The sequence below is a fragment of the Thamnophis elegans genome, chromosome 10 (genome assembly GCF_009769535.1).
Source record: "Thamnophis elegans isolate rThaEle1 chromosome 10, rThaEle1.pri, whole genome shotgun sequence".
In the NCBI taxonomy this organism is placed as follows: Eukaryota; Metazoa; Chordata; class Lepidosauria; order Squamata; family Colubridae; genus Thamnophis; species Thamnophis elegans.
In genome coordinates, this window is record NC_045550.1 from 65,949,925 (window position 1) to 65,966,585 (window position 16,661).

At 42.1% G+C, this 16,661-nt stretch overlaps 1 protein-coding gene across 1 annotated transcript; it reads left to right on the plus strand.

Moving 5' to 3' along the window:
- The first annotated feature begins 3,976 nt into the window (after positions 1-3,976).
- Positions 3,977-15,132, plus strand: LOC116514275 (cytochrome P450 2J5-like). The gene is made up of 7 exons (XM_032225791.1): positions 3,977-4,136; positions 4,965-5,125; positions 8,940-9,116; positions 10,983-11,124; positions 13,222-13,409; positions 14,713-14,854; positions 14,948-15,132. The coding sequence occupies exons 1-7, from the start codon at positions 3,977-3,979 to the stop codon at positions 15,130-15,132; spliced, it is 1,155 nt and encodes a 384-aa protein (XP_032081682.1).
- The last annotated feature ends 1,529 nt before the right edge of the window (positions 15,133-16,661 follow it).

Below are 16,661 nucleotides of genomic sequence, written 5' to 3' on the forward strand. Positions count from 1 at the left end.
GGCAGCTGGATTGGTGATGTAATTCTTAAATAGGTATTTCTAAACACCCACACCTCTCTACCTATAATTTACTGCTTGGATTCAGGACACCATTCTATTGAGAACAGCTGATGAGGAATCTGTTACAACAGCCCTTCCTTATAGTAGTTACACTTGCTTTAGTTGCAAAAGACTGCACAGCAGCAGAGACGGGGCTCACCAGTATGAGACCTTCATGAAGATATTCCCTTATTAGTCAGTAAAGTTGAGAGAGTATTTTTAAAAAATCATGATAATGTCCTGATGCTGGGCTTGCAAGGGTAATTATGAGACATTATCTTGGACTAGATCAGTGTTTCTCAACCTTGGCAACTTGAAGACGTCTGGACTTCAACTCCCAGAATTCCCCAGCCAGCGCTGGCTGGGGAATTCTGGGAGTTGAAGTCCAGACGTCTTCAAGTTGCCAAGGTTGAGAAACACTGGACTAGATAATATCTTGTGGCCAGGGGTGGGTTTCTCGCCCCGTTCCAACTGGTTCGGTTGGAACGGGGCTGGCGGCATCCTCGTGCACGCGCGCAGTGCACGCATCCGTACTAGCGTCTGCGCGATGCTCCAGCTGCTCCTGGAGGATCGTGCAGGTGCTGTATGCATCCTGCGCATGCGTGGAAGCGCAGAACTCGTCAAAACCAGGTAAGGACCGCGGGCGGGTGGGCGGGCCCTTCGCCGTTCCCGGAAGTTACTTACTTCCGGGTTCGCTGACCAACCGGTTCGCAGGGACCGCCGCGAACCGGTTGAAACCCACCCCTGCTTGTGGCCCAACAAGATTTTTCTGTATATTTCATCGATATATGAAACACCATGATTTCATCATGATTTTCAAATGATGCTGGCATAGTATCATATTAAGGATATTTTGGGTTATATAGTCCTAGTTTTCTTAAAGAAATCTCTATTATTTGAGTGATGCAGATCAGAGGGAACCTCATTCATGTGGATTAATATAATAACTTGTTGACAAAATACCAATGGTAATTAGAGAGCTAATCTAAAGATGTCTTGCTATTCGATGAATGCGTAAAACAGCCGGAAGGGCAAAAAGCATCAGACAAAAGGATAAAACCACCTCCAGATCAGTGGAGGGTTTCAAAATTTTTGGATACATCCATCTCCAAATCTACTAGTGATCATCAAAGAAAAGGAACTAGCAGGACAATGATGATAATAGGGACAATGTTGGGTTTTTTTCTGCTTGCTCTGTTGCTTATCTTCTTCCTGAAACAACTTTGGATCCGAAGACATTTGCCTCCTGGTCCTTTGGCTCTGCCACTCATTGGGACCTTCTTGTCAGTTGGACTTTGGCTCCGTGAAGATTACTTCAGTAAGGTATTTAATTCTAACCAGTCTAACTGATCATGATAATTCTCAATTCTCAAGCTTCTAACTGCTTCACTGAGAAAAATGTGAAATAATGGGACTGAATTTTTAGAAGGCAGTTTCCATCTTACCCATAGTTGTTTGATAATGGAACCAATTCTTCAGCGAGAGGTTGGATTCCCCTTCATTTTGTTCCAATGATACTAGATGTTCTTCTATTGAAGATGCTTTATTCTATGTTCCTATGGTTGACAATAAGTAGAACATTATAATCTAAATGGCCCCTCTAATTCTGCAATTGTGAAATAATTTTAAAAATGTTTTGCATTTGAGTTCCAAAGAGTAATTTCTATTTTAGATAATGACTCAAGTAGCTGATTGGAGAAGACAGGAATAGAACAGTTTTCTCCTAAGAGACACTTATATCTGCTTTGTATGTGGTAGAGTATGGCCTAGATATCAGTACTTATAAAGTCTAATTTATAAGTTCTCCAGTTCCATGTTCTCTTAGCAATGTAACATACGTTTGCCAAGGGAAGAAAGTTATATAGTGGGTTCCACTATTTTGTTGGAGCACCCACAAACTCTGGAGGCAAATTGTTCCACTGGTTGATTGTTCTCATTGTTAGGAAGTTTGTCTTTAGTTCTTGTTGTTTCTCTCCTTGGTTAAAAAAAATAAAAAAAAAATAAAAGGCTTTGATTTTTTTTAGAAAAATAATTCAGAAAATCAGAAAGAAATTCTTGGCAAGAATCTTAGAGAGAGAGAGAAAAGAATTCTAAAGAGGGAGAATTGCATATGGTGACAATCTTAGAATTCAGGATCTAAGAACACCTGTAGATGGTGTATATATTAAATAGGAATTATCAATAGTCAACACTTCTCATCTTTGATTCAACTGACAGCCTGCAAAACGATATGGAAATATTTACTCCTTATGGTATGGGCAACAACTTGCGATAATGCTGTTTGGGTTCAAAGCTGTGAAGGAAGGAATGACCAACTTTCCAGAAGAATTTTCAGTTCGGGCAGAGACTGCGTTCTTGAATGATTTTGGAAAAGGAAGGGGTAAGTGCAAATTGTAAGAAATTGTACCTTATTAACCACCAAACTCTTCCCATTTTTGGTAACAATATGCATAGCACAGTAAAAAAAAAGATTAAGTCAAAGTAAATCAAATGATTTACCGGCACGAGACAAGCAAAAGAAAAAATGCTTAATCCACTTTGTACCAAAATATTGTACACATCCATAATTTTCTATCCGAGCTATTACATTCAGATATCGATTTAGACATTGCCATTTTCAGATACAGATATAGGTGTAGATTAATAAAGTTGGAAGGGACCGTTTAGGTCTTCTAGTCTAATCCTGCCAAGCAGACCCTACACCGTTTCCCACAGATGGCAGCCCACTCTCTTCTTTTTTTTTAATAAAGTAATCTTTATTAGTTATACATTTTTTTAAGGGTAAAACATACAAATACAAATACAATTTTAAACATACAACTCCCCCCCCCCCCCGCGGTGACAGTCATTCACAGCCCAACTTTTCTTTCCTTCCTCATTGTTAGGTCTCTAAGCCACATCTTCTCATTACAAAATTCAGGGATCTATTACAATACCCATGTTCACTTTTAACTTTCCCCGTTTTAAGTCCCTGCTGTTCTCCTTGTCGCCCACATATACCATAAGTTCCAGCTAAGGTAATGTTCCGTTTCTCCTTTGTCCCTCAGCCAACCCGTCATTCTGTCCATTTCTGCACATTCATAAATCTTTTTAATTATAGCATCTTCCGACGGTATGGTAGTGGATTTCCAAAATTGTGCATAAGTTATTCTTGCGGCCACAATTATATGTAGGCTCAAATGCCATATTGAATTGCTCATGTTTTCTGGTTTAATGCTTAGTAGAAGGTTCTCGGGTCTCCATTCCATGCTTGCCCCGGTAACCTCTTTTAGCCATTTTTTAATCCTTTTCCAGTATTTCGTGGCCTCAGTACAGGACCACCAAATATGGTAGAATGTGCCATCCTTTCTTCCACATTTCCAACACAGTGGAGATAACCCAGGAAACATTTTGGCTAACCTCGTTGGGGGGAAGTGCCACCTATAAACCATCTTGTATATGTTTTATTTGAATGCTGTAGATATTGTAAGTTTAATGGTCTTACTCCATAGATCCCACCATTTGCCCATTTCAATCTCATAGCCAAAGTTTCTCTCCCATGCTATTAGAAGGCTTTTATCCATCTCTTCATTAGCATCTTGGCAGGTCAAAAATTGATAAATCTTCGATAACATTTTCTTGTCTCCGCCAAACAAAATCTTATCTAGCCCCTGAGCCCACTCTCTTCTTGAACGCTTCCAGTGTTGAAGCTCCCACAACTTCTGAAGACAAGCTGTTGGTTGATTGCTCTCACTGTTGGAGAATTGCTCCTTATTTCTAGGTTGAATCTCTCCTTGATCAGTTTCCATCCAATATTCCTTGTCTGGCCTACTGATCCTTTGGAAAATAGCATGACTCCCTCCTCTCTGTGGCAGCCCCTCAAATATTGGGGAACTGTGATCATGTCTTCTCTGGTCCTTGTCTTTTTTTTTTTGTTGTTGTTTTTTTTGTTCTGCTGATGCCCTCAGGAATTATATTCTGCAATGGCCACACCTGGAAACAGCAGCGCCGCATTGCCATCACTTCTCTGAGGAAGCTGGGCCTGGGGAAGAAAAGCATTGAGCATCAGATAGAAGATGCGGCTCAGACTTTGGTGGAGATCTTTAGACAAACAAAAGGTATGTCCTTAGGGTAATGACTCAAATCCCCATCTGCCAAAAATGTTTTCCATTCTGAGAATTTTAAATAAAAATAGTTGTATTTGATTTGTTTTTTTTTTGGGGGGGGGGGGGGACAGTTCCAAAAATGGACAGTTCCAATTTCTCTCCTTCACCCTCTGCCAGTCTCCCAAATTGATTAGGCAAGGATATGACAAGGAGAACTAATTTCACTTTATTGTAAGGCTACATTAACAGAGTCTTGCAAATTTGAAAGTACGAGCCTCTTGCAGTTTGTTTTTGCTTACTGATAATTTAGCTGAGGTCTTCATGGTATTGGATCTGGGTACTTGAGAGACCGCCTACTGCCAATTACCTCCACTAGACCAATTAGATCCCACAGACTAGGCCTCCTCCGAATTCCATCAACCGGCCAGTGTCGACTGGCGACTACCCGGAGGAGAGCCTTCTCTGTGGCTGCTCCGACCCTCTGGAACGAACTCCCCGTGGAGATTCGTACCCTCACCACCCTCCAGGCCTTCCGCATAGCCCTTAAAACCTGGCTGTTCCGACAGGCCTGGGGCTAAAGACTCGCTGCCCCACTTCGAATGGTATGATTGTTATGCTTTTTAACTATGTATGGTTTTTTATGTTTTTGTTACTCTGTTTGTATTTCCCCTCCCTTTTGAGTTGTGAGCCACCCTGAGTCCCTTCAGGGAAAAGGGCGGCATACAAATAAAATTAAACCTTAAACCTTAAACCTTTGGAAGTTTATTTTGTTGTTCTTTACAGATTACTCCGTTTGGGCTCCTCTCTATCTAATTTATTATGAAATGTTTTCATTTGCAGGGCAGCCATTTGACCCTTCATTTTCGGTACTAAATGCAATTTCTAATGTCATATGTGTTTTGAGCTTTGGACATCAGTTTGATCTTGAAGATGAAAACTTCCAGAAGCTGGTTCAAGCCCTTAAAATTTTTCTGAATTTCATTGGTGACAGTTTTCAGGTGGTGAGTCATGTTTTCTACTATGGAAACAAAGTCTCCTCCCCAAACAAACTACATTACCACCAGAATGTGCTACCACTAGAATGGGAATCACGGAGGAAGTTTTGGAAATCCTCTAATCTATTCTTCTTTCTGATGTATTTGTGTGTGTTTGTGTTTGCGTGTGTGTGTGTGTGTGTGTGTGTGTGTGTGTTTGTGTGTGTTGACTCTTGGTGAGAACCTGGACTCATATATGTGATAAGTCATGTTTTCCACTAAGGCAGGGGTGTCAAACTCAATTTGATTGAGGGCCACATCAGGATTGACCTTGGAGGGCTGGGGTGGGCATGGCCATGGTGGGTGTGGCTGGAGTGGGTGTGACCATGGTTGGCATAGCTGGGATGGGCATGGCCATGGTGGGCATTTGACACAGGCTCAAGATGCTTTTTTCCCTTTTGCATTCAAAACAGCCATTTCAGACAAAGGCAGATTTACTTTCTGGCACAAATATGAATATGTGCATAATATTGTCAGAATAGTAGCAGTTAGACTTATATACCGCTTCATAGGGCTTTCAGCCCTCTCTAAGCGGTTTACAGAGTCAGCATATTGCCCCCAACAACAATCTGGGTCCTCATTTCACCCACCTCAGAAGGATGGAAGGCTGAGTCAACCCTGAGCCGGTGAGATTTGAACCACCGAACTGCAGATAACAGTCAGCTGAAGTGGCCTGCAGTACTGCACCCTAACCACTGTGCCACCTCGGCGCAGAATAGAGATGTTCAAAAGCCTAATGTGAGTTAAGACAACTGTTCTGTCCCCACTGCATGTTAGACTGTGTGCAGCTCGACAGGCAGCTAAACCCACCTATTCTCCAATGAAACAGACCGTGTGTATGAATCTGAAAGCTTTATTGGGAGAACAGGGTATGGTGAAACTAGGAAGATAAGGATGCACACAGTGAGATATAAGATACAAATACAAGATAGACAGCATTACAATTCAATTCAAACTTCAATTCAATTCAATCCAATCCTTTATTGTCAGAGTACAACATGTGTACAATGGGTTTGGCTGAGCTTCCCTTCATGCACTCTCGCAACACAATACAGACAAAAAAATCCCTAGCCCATCAAATCTGGAAGAGCCAAGGTGGCGCAGTGGTTAGAGTGCAGTACTGCAGCCACTTCAGCTGACTGTTAGCTGCAGTTCAGTGGTTCAAATCTCACCGGCTCAGGGTTGACTCAGCCTTCCATCCTTCCGAGGTGGGTTAAATGAGGACCCGGATTGTTGTTGGGGGCGATATGCTGACTCTGTAAACGGCTTAGAGAGGGCTGAAAGCCCTATGAAGCGGTATATAAGTTTAACTGCTATTGCTATTGCTATTGCTATTGCTAAATCCTACTAACAAACACCCGGTCCTATTGCACCATGTGAACTTATTGCAAATCACGCCACAAGTCAATCGTAGTATGTTGTTGCAGGGTTATTTTTCATTCAGGAGTCTGACAGCCCACAGATAAAAACTGTTCTTCAGACTGTTTGTCCGGTTGACTTTTCTCCTATATCTCCTTCCAGATGGTAGGACAATAAAGAAGGGCTGACTAGGGTGTGAGTTGTCCCTGAGGATTTTCCTCACTTCTCCTAAGGCAGCGAGCCCTAGCGATGTCATCTAGTGGTGTCAGGGGACAGCCCACAATGTTTGGGGCTGCGCTCACCATCCTCTGTGTTAGGAATATAATTCTAACGGTTGGGTTGGCAATATATAAATCATGTAACAATGCTGTACCTGTTTCTTTAAATCATACTGTAAAATGTGATTGGTTGCTGTTTTCTTCAATCGGCCACAAGAGGGAGCCAGAATGATCTGATCTGCGTGCTGTGAGCTATGGTAAGTTTTACAACTGCTAGCAAATGGAGAGCTAACAGTCATTCTGTTACATTCACATAATATCTATCTGCAGCTGTCAAGCCAGGATACCACACTGTAATGCAATGAGTGAGGACGCTTTCTATTGTGGACTGGTAAAAGGAAGTCATCAGTTGTTGTTCAACTTTATTTTTTCGCAAAACCCTGAGGAAGTGGCGTCTCTGTTGGGCCTTTCTGGCCACTTGTTTAGCAGTAGTTAAGCGACTGCTAAACATAACAACCAACAAACACAAGTAGCTTAAACCTCACCAGTGATGCTCTGTGTGAGGGATGTAGGCCCGTCTCCAGATGACTATGTGCCACAGATCAAAATGGCTGTATCTGTCTTCTCCAAATGCTGAAGGAAAATGGGAGTCCGACTTTCCAGCATACACCCAGCCTGAGTGTGAGTTGATGGGCAGAACCAACTTCAGACAATGTAGTTGGGCCTATCTGTCTCTCCTATCACTAAGTGGGGGTAGAGAGCAACAACAGCACGATAGTTACTGTATTTTTCGGAATATAAGACGCTCTGAAGTATAAGATGCACCTAGCTTTTGGGAAAGAAAAGAAGAAAAAAAAATCTTCCTCTGCCTCCCAGCAATTTGCCTCCTTGCAGCAAACAGCGTGCTTCAGCTGCGAGCAGGTGCCTGAAGCTGCTGCTTGCAGGCGTTCGTGGCTGCCAGGTAGACAGCACCTGTAGCGGGAAGCTCTTTGCCCCATGACAGCTCTTTTATGTCTCAAAGTTACAAACAACAAAATGTTTCACTTCTCATCGAAGAAGCTTCATCAGTTGTGATGGCTCTGTGTGTGTGTGTGTGTGCGTGATGGGGAGAAAGGATATGTACTGGTTGAGGCTGGTTGGTAGGGGGAAGATAGGTTCTGACCAGATTTTGGGGGGAAGGGGAGAATGGAAGGATTGTATTTTTTGCAGCTATCTGGTCATTCACTAACTGTCTCTGAGAGCTATTGAAGCCACTTGGGGGTTGATCTGTGCCCTCAGGATCTCCTGAATCAAATTGTGGGATCTTCTTGGAACTGCTACAAGGGGTACATTGTAAACTAGACATAGGTAGTGTCTTATTCCTCCCCCTCTGTTGAGAGAGGGCTGGAGAGACCTGGTCTTTCCCGAACTTTTGAAGCTGGTGGGGTGGGCTCTGGATAAAAGTCAAAAACTGAGTTTGATGCTGACCAAGAGTTTTTGTTGGAATCCTGGTTTAAGTTTTGGAGAAAGACTTAATTCACCCTAAACGTGACTGCTTTCATCAAACCTTAGAGTGAGTGAGTGAGTGAGTGAGTGAGAGAGAGAGAGAGAGAGAGAGAGAGAGAGAGAGAGAGAGAGAGAGAAAGAAACAGAGAAAGAGAGAAAGAAAAGGAAAGAAAGAAGGAAGGAAGGAAGGAAGGAAAGAGGGAAGTGAGAAAGAAAGTGGGAAGGATATACACAAGAAAGAAAGGAAGGAATGGAGGGAGAGTAAGAGAAAAAAAGAGAGACAAAGATAGAAAGGAAAAGAGAGAGAAAGGAAGAAAGAAAGAAAGAAAGAAAGAAAGAGAACTTATGGTACTGGTACACACACACAGAGTTGTTTTTTCTCATGAATCTATAATTTAACTATTTCAGTCTAATAGCTTGGACTGTCCCTCTCAAGCTTCCAACAGCTTGAGCCCATAAGTCATTGCTACCCTGCTGTCAAGTGTCAAGGAAGTCAGGAGATTCAGGCAGTTCAAATGAGTGTACAGTTTTATTGCAAGCTTAAGCCCTCTACAAGAATCTGAGCTACTAACAGTCTTGGGAAATTTGTGGGAGTTAAGAAAGGCATTCAAGGCATTCTCTTGTGGCATGCAGTGATTCAAGACTTACGATGTATTTGACCCTTCCCTGCTTTACTTATGGTGGGAAATCAATAACCTTTCCTCTTCTTTTTCTGTTAGATGTATGATTTGTTCCCACAATTAATGAAGTTCCTCCCAGGCCCTCACAAGAAAGCCCTGGCTTCTGTGGACATTGTCCTTGCATTTGCAAAGCAGGAAATAGAGAAACACAAGGAATCTCATTCTCTGCATGAACCGCAAGATTTCATTGATTACTATCTTCTTCAGATGGAGAAGGTTTGGGTTTATTGTGGTTGTATTGACACAGGCAAAGGATTACTCATTTTTTAGAAGTAACTTGTCGATTATTGCACATGGTCTTAGTTTCTCTACAGCTTTGCCCAGCATAGAGCTGCAGGATGGTGTCCATCCTGTCTCTCCCCACTCCAGCCAGGCCGTGGAGGACAACTACAGTGCTGATCTATCCAGTGGTGGGATTCAAATAATTTAAGAACCGGTTCTCTGCTCTAATGATTTCTTCCAACAATTAGTTCACCAAATTGCTCAGAAACATAACAAGCAGTTCTCCCGACGTGGTGTGAACTCGCTCAACCCCACCACTAGATCTGGCCCGCCAAGAAATCCAGTTTGATACCTCTGCCCCAGGCCAACCAACAAAGCCACATTTTTTCTTAAGAAATCAGGAGACTGACCTCACCTCCAGGGGGAAAATATTTGATAGGTCAGGGACCACAGTAGGAAAAGCTCTTCCTCTGAAACTTGTCAGCTGAACTTCTTTGGTAGATGAGATCTGAAGTGGGCTTCTTCTGCTGGATTGAGTGGGATAGGGAAATCCCATTGGGGTGAGTTGTCTCCTTAGATACCTTGAACCCATACCATAAAGGGCTTTATAGAAAAATAACCAACACCTTGAATTGAACCTGGAATCAAACTGGCAATCAGTGCAGCTCATACAATGGTGGTGTTATATGGGCCACCATGAACTGTCTACACTGCTGCATTCTACAACAGTTATCACTTCCAAATACTCTTCAAGGGTAGCCCCATGTAGAGCATGTTCCAATAGGCCAACAAAGAGATGATGAGGCCACGAGTGACTGCATTGGCCTCATGAGCCACGAAAAGGCACCATGAGAAGTTGCACAAAGATTTTTTTCAGCCATGGCTTCAAGCAGGAGTTGTGAGTCTAGGAGAACCCTGTCAGCTTTTTGGCAGCGTGACTAATATTTTGTGATACACCCAGGAGCTATAACACAGCACACAGAGCTTTAAGACAATTAAGTGGTTTATTTACAAATACATGCAGGCAAACACATGCAGAAAATAAAGTCCCTTACCATTCACTACAGACACAAGGAGAGAACTGAATACACACTGAGAAGAAGAAAAAACACCCTCTGATAGCCACCTATATATAGACATGTGGACTTCCCATCAGAGTCTTAAAAGGGCTATACCATAGCTACAGTGAATCAACCTTGTTTCATCAGCCTAGCCTTCAGCTTACAAATTACATCTTACAATCTTACATCAGCTGGCAGCTATTAAATCGGTTCCACCACAAAACCGCGTTCGACTAAAGCGCGCTCGACGAAACCGCGTAGCTGACGTCATCACAGCGCAACAACAGCGCGGAGAAAAAAGCACGCTGTAAACGCTAAAGCTAAAATTAACCCCTAAACCTAACCCCCCTAAACCTTATCCTAAACCTAACCCTAAACCTAACCCTTAACTTAACCCTAAACCTAACCCTAAACCTAACCCTTAACCTAACGCTAAACCTAATCCTAACCCTTAACCTAACCCTAAACCTAACCCTAACCCTTAACCTAACCCTAACCCTAACCCTTAACCTAACCCTAAACCTAACCCTAAACCTAACCCTAAACCTAACCCTTACCTTAACTTGAATCGGCTTGCTTTCAAAGCGCTATTTAAAGCACCCTTTTTTCTCTGCGGTCGCTGTTGTCGCCCTGCTGATGATGTCAGCGACGCGGTTTAATCAGGTGCGCTTTAGTGGAGCGCAGTTTTGTCGTGCCATGATTAAATCATCAGGGCCTTGACAAACCCCCAGAAACAAAAGTAACCACAGGAAACTTGCATAGAATTCATTGTAATTTCCATTTTCCATTTTGACATCAGAGCAGGAATGACCCCAACTCTACCTACAATGAAGAGAACCTGGCTCAGTGTATTTTTGATTTTTTTGGTGCTGGAACAGATACAACCTTCGCTACTCTGAAGTGGGCACTGCTCCTCTTGACCAATCATCCAGACATTCAAGGTGAGCGAAAACTGGGCTGTGGGAACAAGGGCTAGTCTCAGGTTCTAAATTATTATGTACCACTGAGTATTACCATTAGAAAATGAATACATTAATGAAAAACAATATTGAAAACTAAGTTTATAGCAGGATTCAATCTGGGGTGATCAACAGGACCACTTTCCGTCAGAGTTTGTTGCATAAATTCAGTCAAACACAAGCAGTTAGCTTCATTTCAGCAGACAAGCCCAGATAGACTGTTAGTTTACCTCTCAGAGCAGCAGACTGCTTTCTTCTTAAGTTTCTGTTTCAATTCTCTGCACAAGGACTCAGATCTGTTTAAGCTCCCATTGGCTGACTGTCTCTCCCAGTCATGAATATTTTCATACTTTCATTGCCCAGCTAGGACCTTATTGCTCCTTGACCTCTCTCGAATGGCTTCAGTTCAAATTTCTAAGGCATATGTTTCAGGTAGCCCTTTGTGTTTCAACCACTGAACTAAGGAGGGATAAAGGACTGTCTAAAGTTGAAACCGATGCATGGACTGACATCATTGCACACTGGCTGAATTTACTGTTCTTTCCCACAGCGTTGAGCTCTTTTCTTACAGAGGATAACAATAAACCAATAAGGGTTAGAACTATTTAATAAAAACTCCCTCATCTTGGCCTCTCCAAGGAGTTGTTTCAACTGATGGGCTACCAGCATGCATTCAGTACATTTGAACAATGTATTAAGGACAGTAAGTGGAATAAGACCTGTCTGCTCTATCCCAGAACATTTTCTTAAGCAGATAGTCTGCCCTTTGTAAACCAACAAGATACCTATTTTATAGAACGGTTTCCTAATGTCTAACGGCACTAAATCTAGCATGCTGTAGGGCTCCCCCTCAAAGTAGTTCTGGAGGGCTGATATAAAATAATCCCCTGTGAGCTGACACGGTCATGAAGGCTCAGAGGTTAAAGATGCTCAACTTATCAGCTGGAAAGTGAACAACCTAGGTTCGAGACCCGAGCCCTCCACGACAAGGTGAGATCCCATTTACCTGCTCCAGCTCCTTCCCACCTAGAAGTTTGAAAGCAAGCAAAGGAGAGTAGATAAATAGGTACCACTTCGGTGGGAATATAATAGGATTCTGTGAGCCTCAGTGTAGAGTCATGCTGGCGACATAACCATGGAAATGCCTTCAGAAAATATTGGGTACCTTGACTAAGAAACGGAGATGAGCACTGCCCCCTAGAGTGAGACATGACTGGAGTGGAGAATACTTGATCTTTATATCCAGACATTCAAGGGCTGTGGGAATAAGGCAGTGGTGGGTTTCAAAATTTTTTGGAACCTCTTCTGTAGGTGTGGCCTACTTTCCGGGTCCACTGGTAGAACCTCTTCTAACCTGTTCGGTAGATTTGACGAACCGGTTCTACCAAATAGGTGTGAACTAGTAGGAACCCACCTCTGGAATAAGGCCAGTCTCAGGTTCTAGAACACTGAAGAATTATTTGAAGGTATTTGAAATATTAAGGCCTGTTGAATGATGAACTGAATCTACATAGTAATTTTCCAACATGAAATGTCTTAAACAACACTGGCTCCCTTGACTAAGAAACAGAGATGAGCACTGCCCCCTAGAGGCAGACATGACTGGAGAGGAGAAACCTTGATCTTTAGACTTTATGAGCTGATGGTGTACCCCTATGGACAAGGGGCCACTGAAACTACAGTTCAGGTCCTGTTAGATTATTCCCTGTAGTCTGCAAGGATTCTGCACTCCTTTTTTAACCCCTTACATGGAAATATATACTGGGAAATGCTCATCTCTATTACTATTGGATCAGTATGACAGAGTTTATTTGGATGTAGCTGTATTATTCTATAAACAGGTAAAATCAGGCCACCTCTTGATGATCTCACCATAAGCTGTCATGTGATATTATGTCTTGTTCTGTTTTAATTGTTTTAAAAAATTTAATTTTTAACTCTGGTCTATAATCATAATAAAGAATTGATTTGTATTTCTGAGGATTAAAATTGGAAAATGGATAAATAAATGAACAAAAGAATTAAAAAAAAACACACAATACGGAACGTGAAATTTCTGCTTCTATCATTGTTTTCTAGAGAAAGTCCAGAAGGAGATTGAACACGTGTTCAGCTTCTCGGGGTCGATTTCCTATCAGGATCGGAAGAAGCTGCCCTACACCAATGCTGTGATTCATGAAATGCAACGTGTAAAGTATGCCTTGCTATATGGAGTTCCCAGGAAAAGCACAAAGGATGTGAAGATGAGGGGCTACCACATCCCAAAGGTGAGGAACATGTTCAGAATGCATTACAGTAGCCCCACATGGATGGAAAAAGAGAATAGGGCCCTTGGGCAGAAGTTGCTTGTTTAGGAAGTGCCAATTAGTCATGCGAAATTAAATAAGCAAGAATAGCAAACATTTTGAGGGATGAATTATGGGTTTAAAACAAAACACCTCTCATATTTTAAAGCTATAACCTTAAATGTTTAATATTCTAGGATCCTAGGAAGTTGAAAAGAGTTAAGAGCTGAACTTGAGATCAAAACTGTAGTCATCTATAGCCATGTTCCTTCTTCAAGAGACAGGGTGACTTTAGTTAAGAGAAAGGAAGCTAAGCTGTTGAGCAGCCCCTGCTCTCAGAAACAGAGAAGGAAGGAGAGAAGGAGAGAAGAAAGGAGGGAAGGAAGGAGGGGAGGAAGGAGAGAAGAAAGGGGGGAAGGAAGGAGGGAAGGAAGGAGGAAAGGAGAGGAGAGAAGAAAGGAGGGAAGGAAGGAGGGAAGGAAGGAGGGAAGGAGAGAAGGAGAGAAGAAAGGAGGGAGTGAAGGGGGAAGGAGGGAGGGAAGGAAGGAGGGAAGGAAGAAGAGAAGGAGAGAAGAAAGGAGGGAAGGAAGGAAGAAGAAGGAGGATTGTTGTAAAATAAGATGGGTTTATGGGATGGTAAGAAAGCAATTTCAATTATATTGTCAACTGTAGGGGAGAAAAATTGTTACAAATACATATTAATAACAGTTATGAGATCATATAATTGTGAATGAGCAATACAATTTAATAAATCTTAAAAAAAAAGAAACAGAGAAATGAACAAACAGATCCATCAAGGCAATTGTATTTATACAATACTATATATATTTGTAGATATTATTATAATCCAAATGACTGTATAATATAAAAGTAAAAAGTATAGAGATAGAGCTTATGTAAATACGAATGATATTAATGATACTGATACAGACATGCTGTAATGAGTAGAATTTTTGGGTTTTTTTTTTAATGTTTAAATATGTTTAATAAAAATTATTTTTTTAAAAAAAAAGAGTTTAGGGGCTGAACTTGAGATCAGAATTGTAGTCATCTATAGCCATGTTTTTTTGTCCCCTTCTTCAAGAGACAAGGTGACTTTAATTAAGAGAAAGGAAGTTAAGCTGTTGAGCAGCTTTCGGAAACTGCTCTGAGAAACGAACAAACATGGATCGGTAGAGACAAGCTGTGTGCAAAGCTTTCATCAATATTGTTTGAACTTCTTTGCCTGTTTCCTTTATGAAAGTGTTCTGTTTAATTATCTTTTTTTTAAAAAAAAAAAAACCAGGGGTCCGTTATTGTCCCAGACCTGCGTTCTGTTCTTCTTGATCCTGAGCAATGGGAGACGCCTGAAAAATTCAATCCTGATCATTTTTTAGATAAGGATGGGAAATTCATTGATCGAGAAGAGTTTCTGCCCTTCGGAATGGGTAAATCCAGGAGACAAAAGCAGCTCACTTATTTCTTATTTCATTTATAGTTTGGAGAGTGTCTGCTTCATCCATGCTTTGTCTCATTTACAGGTGAACGAACCTGCGTGGGACAACAGCTGGCAAGAATTGAGATTTTCATCTTTCTGACCAGCCTGTTGAGGGCCTTCAGCTTCCGGTTGCCTGAAGGAGTGAAAGAACTCAATGAAGCACCTGTTGCAAAGATGACAATGCACCCACACCCTTACAAACTGTGTGCTTTTCCCACACAGGCATAAACTTTTAAAAACACCATAAAAAGCATGAAACTGTTTCCTATACGCGTCTTCACTTAATGTAATCGTTTTCTTTCATTTATTGTACTTTAAAACTTTTTCAGTCTATTGCTGGGTTCACAAACACACTGCACCAGTTCAACTAGTGGTTGTGTGTGAACAATATGCTAAATAAGTTTGTTACATTTTACCTTGCTTTTTTTGGGTGCCAATAAAGATGTTACTTTCCATTTACTCCCAGAATCTTACTTTTTTTTTTCCAATTTTAAAATGTTTTTATTTTCCATTTTTCATTTTCATACAGTCACATATATACTGTGCATAACCGGGACCATACAACATTAAACAATAATCACAGCAGTTCCTCTTGTCAACAATACCCCCAGAAATATAAATAAAATAAAACTCAAACTCAAATAGGAACCAAATATACCTCTTCCGCTCTCCATACACCTCTTTCTTCTGCCCCCCTCCAACTTACTATCTTCCCTCCATCATTCCGCTCTACCCTACTTCCCCTCCTCCTCTACCACTCCTCTCTCCCAGTCCACTCCCTCCCTTCCTTCTCACCCTCCCTCCCATCCTCTCTCCCCCCCTCTCTCCCCCTCTTCCTTCTATCCCACTCCTCCTCCCCTTGGTGTATTTTTACTATATGTCAATGTATTCAGCTTGTCCTATTTTTACGGAGAAATTAAAGAGAGACAGTATACATGTGAAATCGCATTACGTTGAATCCCAGAATCTTACTTTTTGCACAGCCTTATTAAGGCTTTTATGGCATTTAAAAGCAGTTGTGGTTTTTATGGGCCGTGGTGGCTAAGATGCTGAGCTTGTTGATCAGAAGGTTGGCAGTTCAGTGGTTCGAATCCCTAGAGCTTCCATTACTTGTCCCAGCTTCTGCCAACCTAGCAGTTCGAAAGAACATAAAAAATGCAAGTAGAAAAATAGGGACCACTTTGGTGGGAAAGTAATAGCACTTTGGCATTGGGTCATGCTAGCCACATGAAGAAGGAGACGTCTTTGGACAGCGCTGGCTCTTCAACTTAGAAACGGAGATGAGCACTGCCCGTAGAGCAGGAAATGACTAGCAGACATGTGCGGGGGAACCGTTACCTTTTGTTAAGGCTGTTATGGTGGCGTTCCTTTCTGTGTGGCACTCTCCCTTCAATGCTAGAAGCCACTGCTGATGCCTGAATCAAGCTAGACTGGGGAGGGAGTGAGCCAGCGGTGCTTCCCTCCAGCCTTCGCCCAAACCCCGCACTGCGCCACCCAGCATTGCGCCGCACCACACCAGGAAGCTGAAGTTGAATTTCTGCCCCCCTCCGACCTGTGCGTACCTTGGCAACAGTTCTGTTTCTCTCTGCCCCGTTTTACTATTTTGTCTGCTGGATCAGCACAGGGGGGGATGCACCTAGTTTTGCTGTTCATTGCAGCTAGGAATCTCAATGCCGAGAATGAACGTTTGTAGCCAGCCCGGGTGATAGATCCAACTTCATGAGATCTTTTTATTTCACAAGAGGTTGGAATTGATT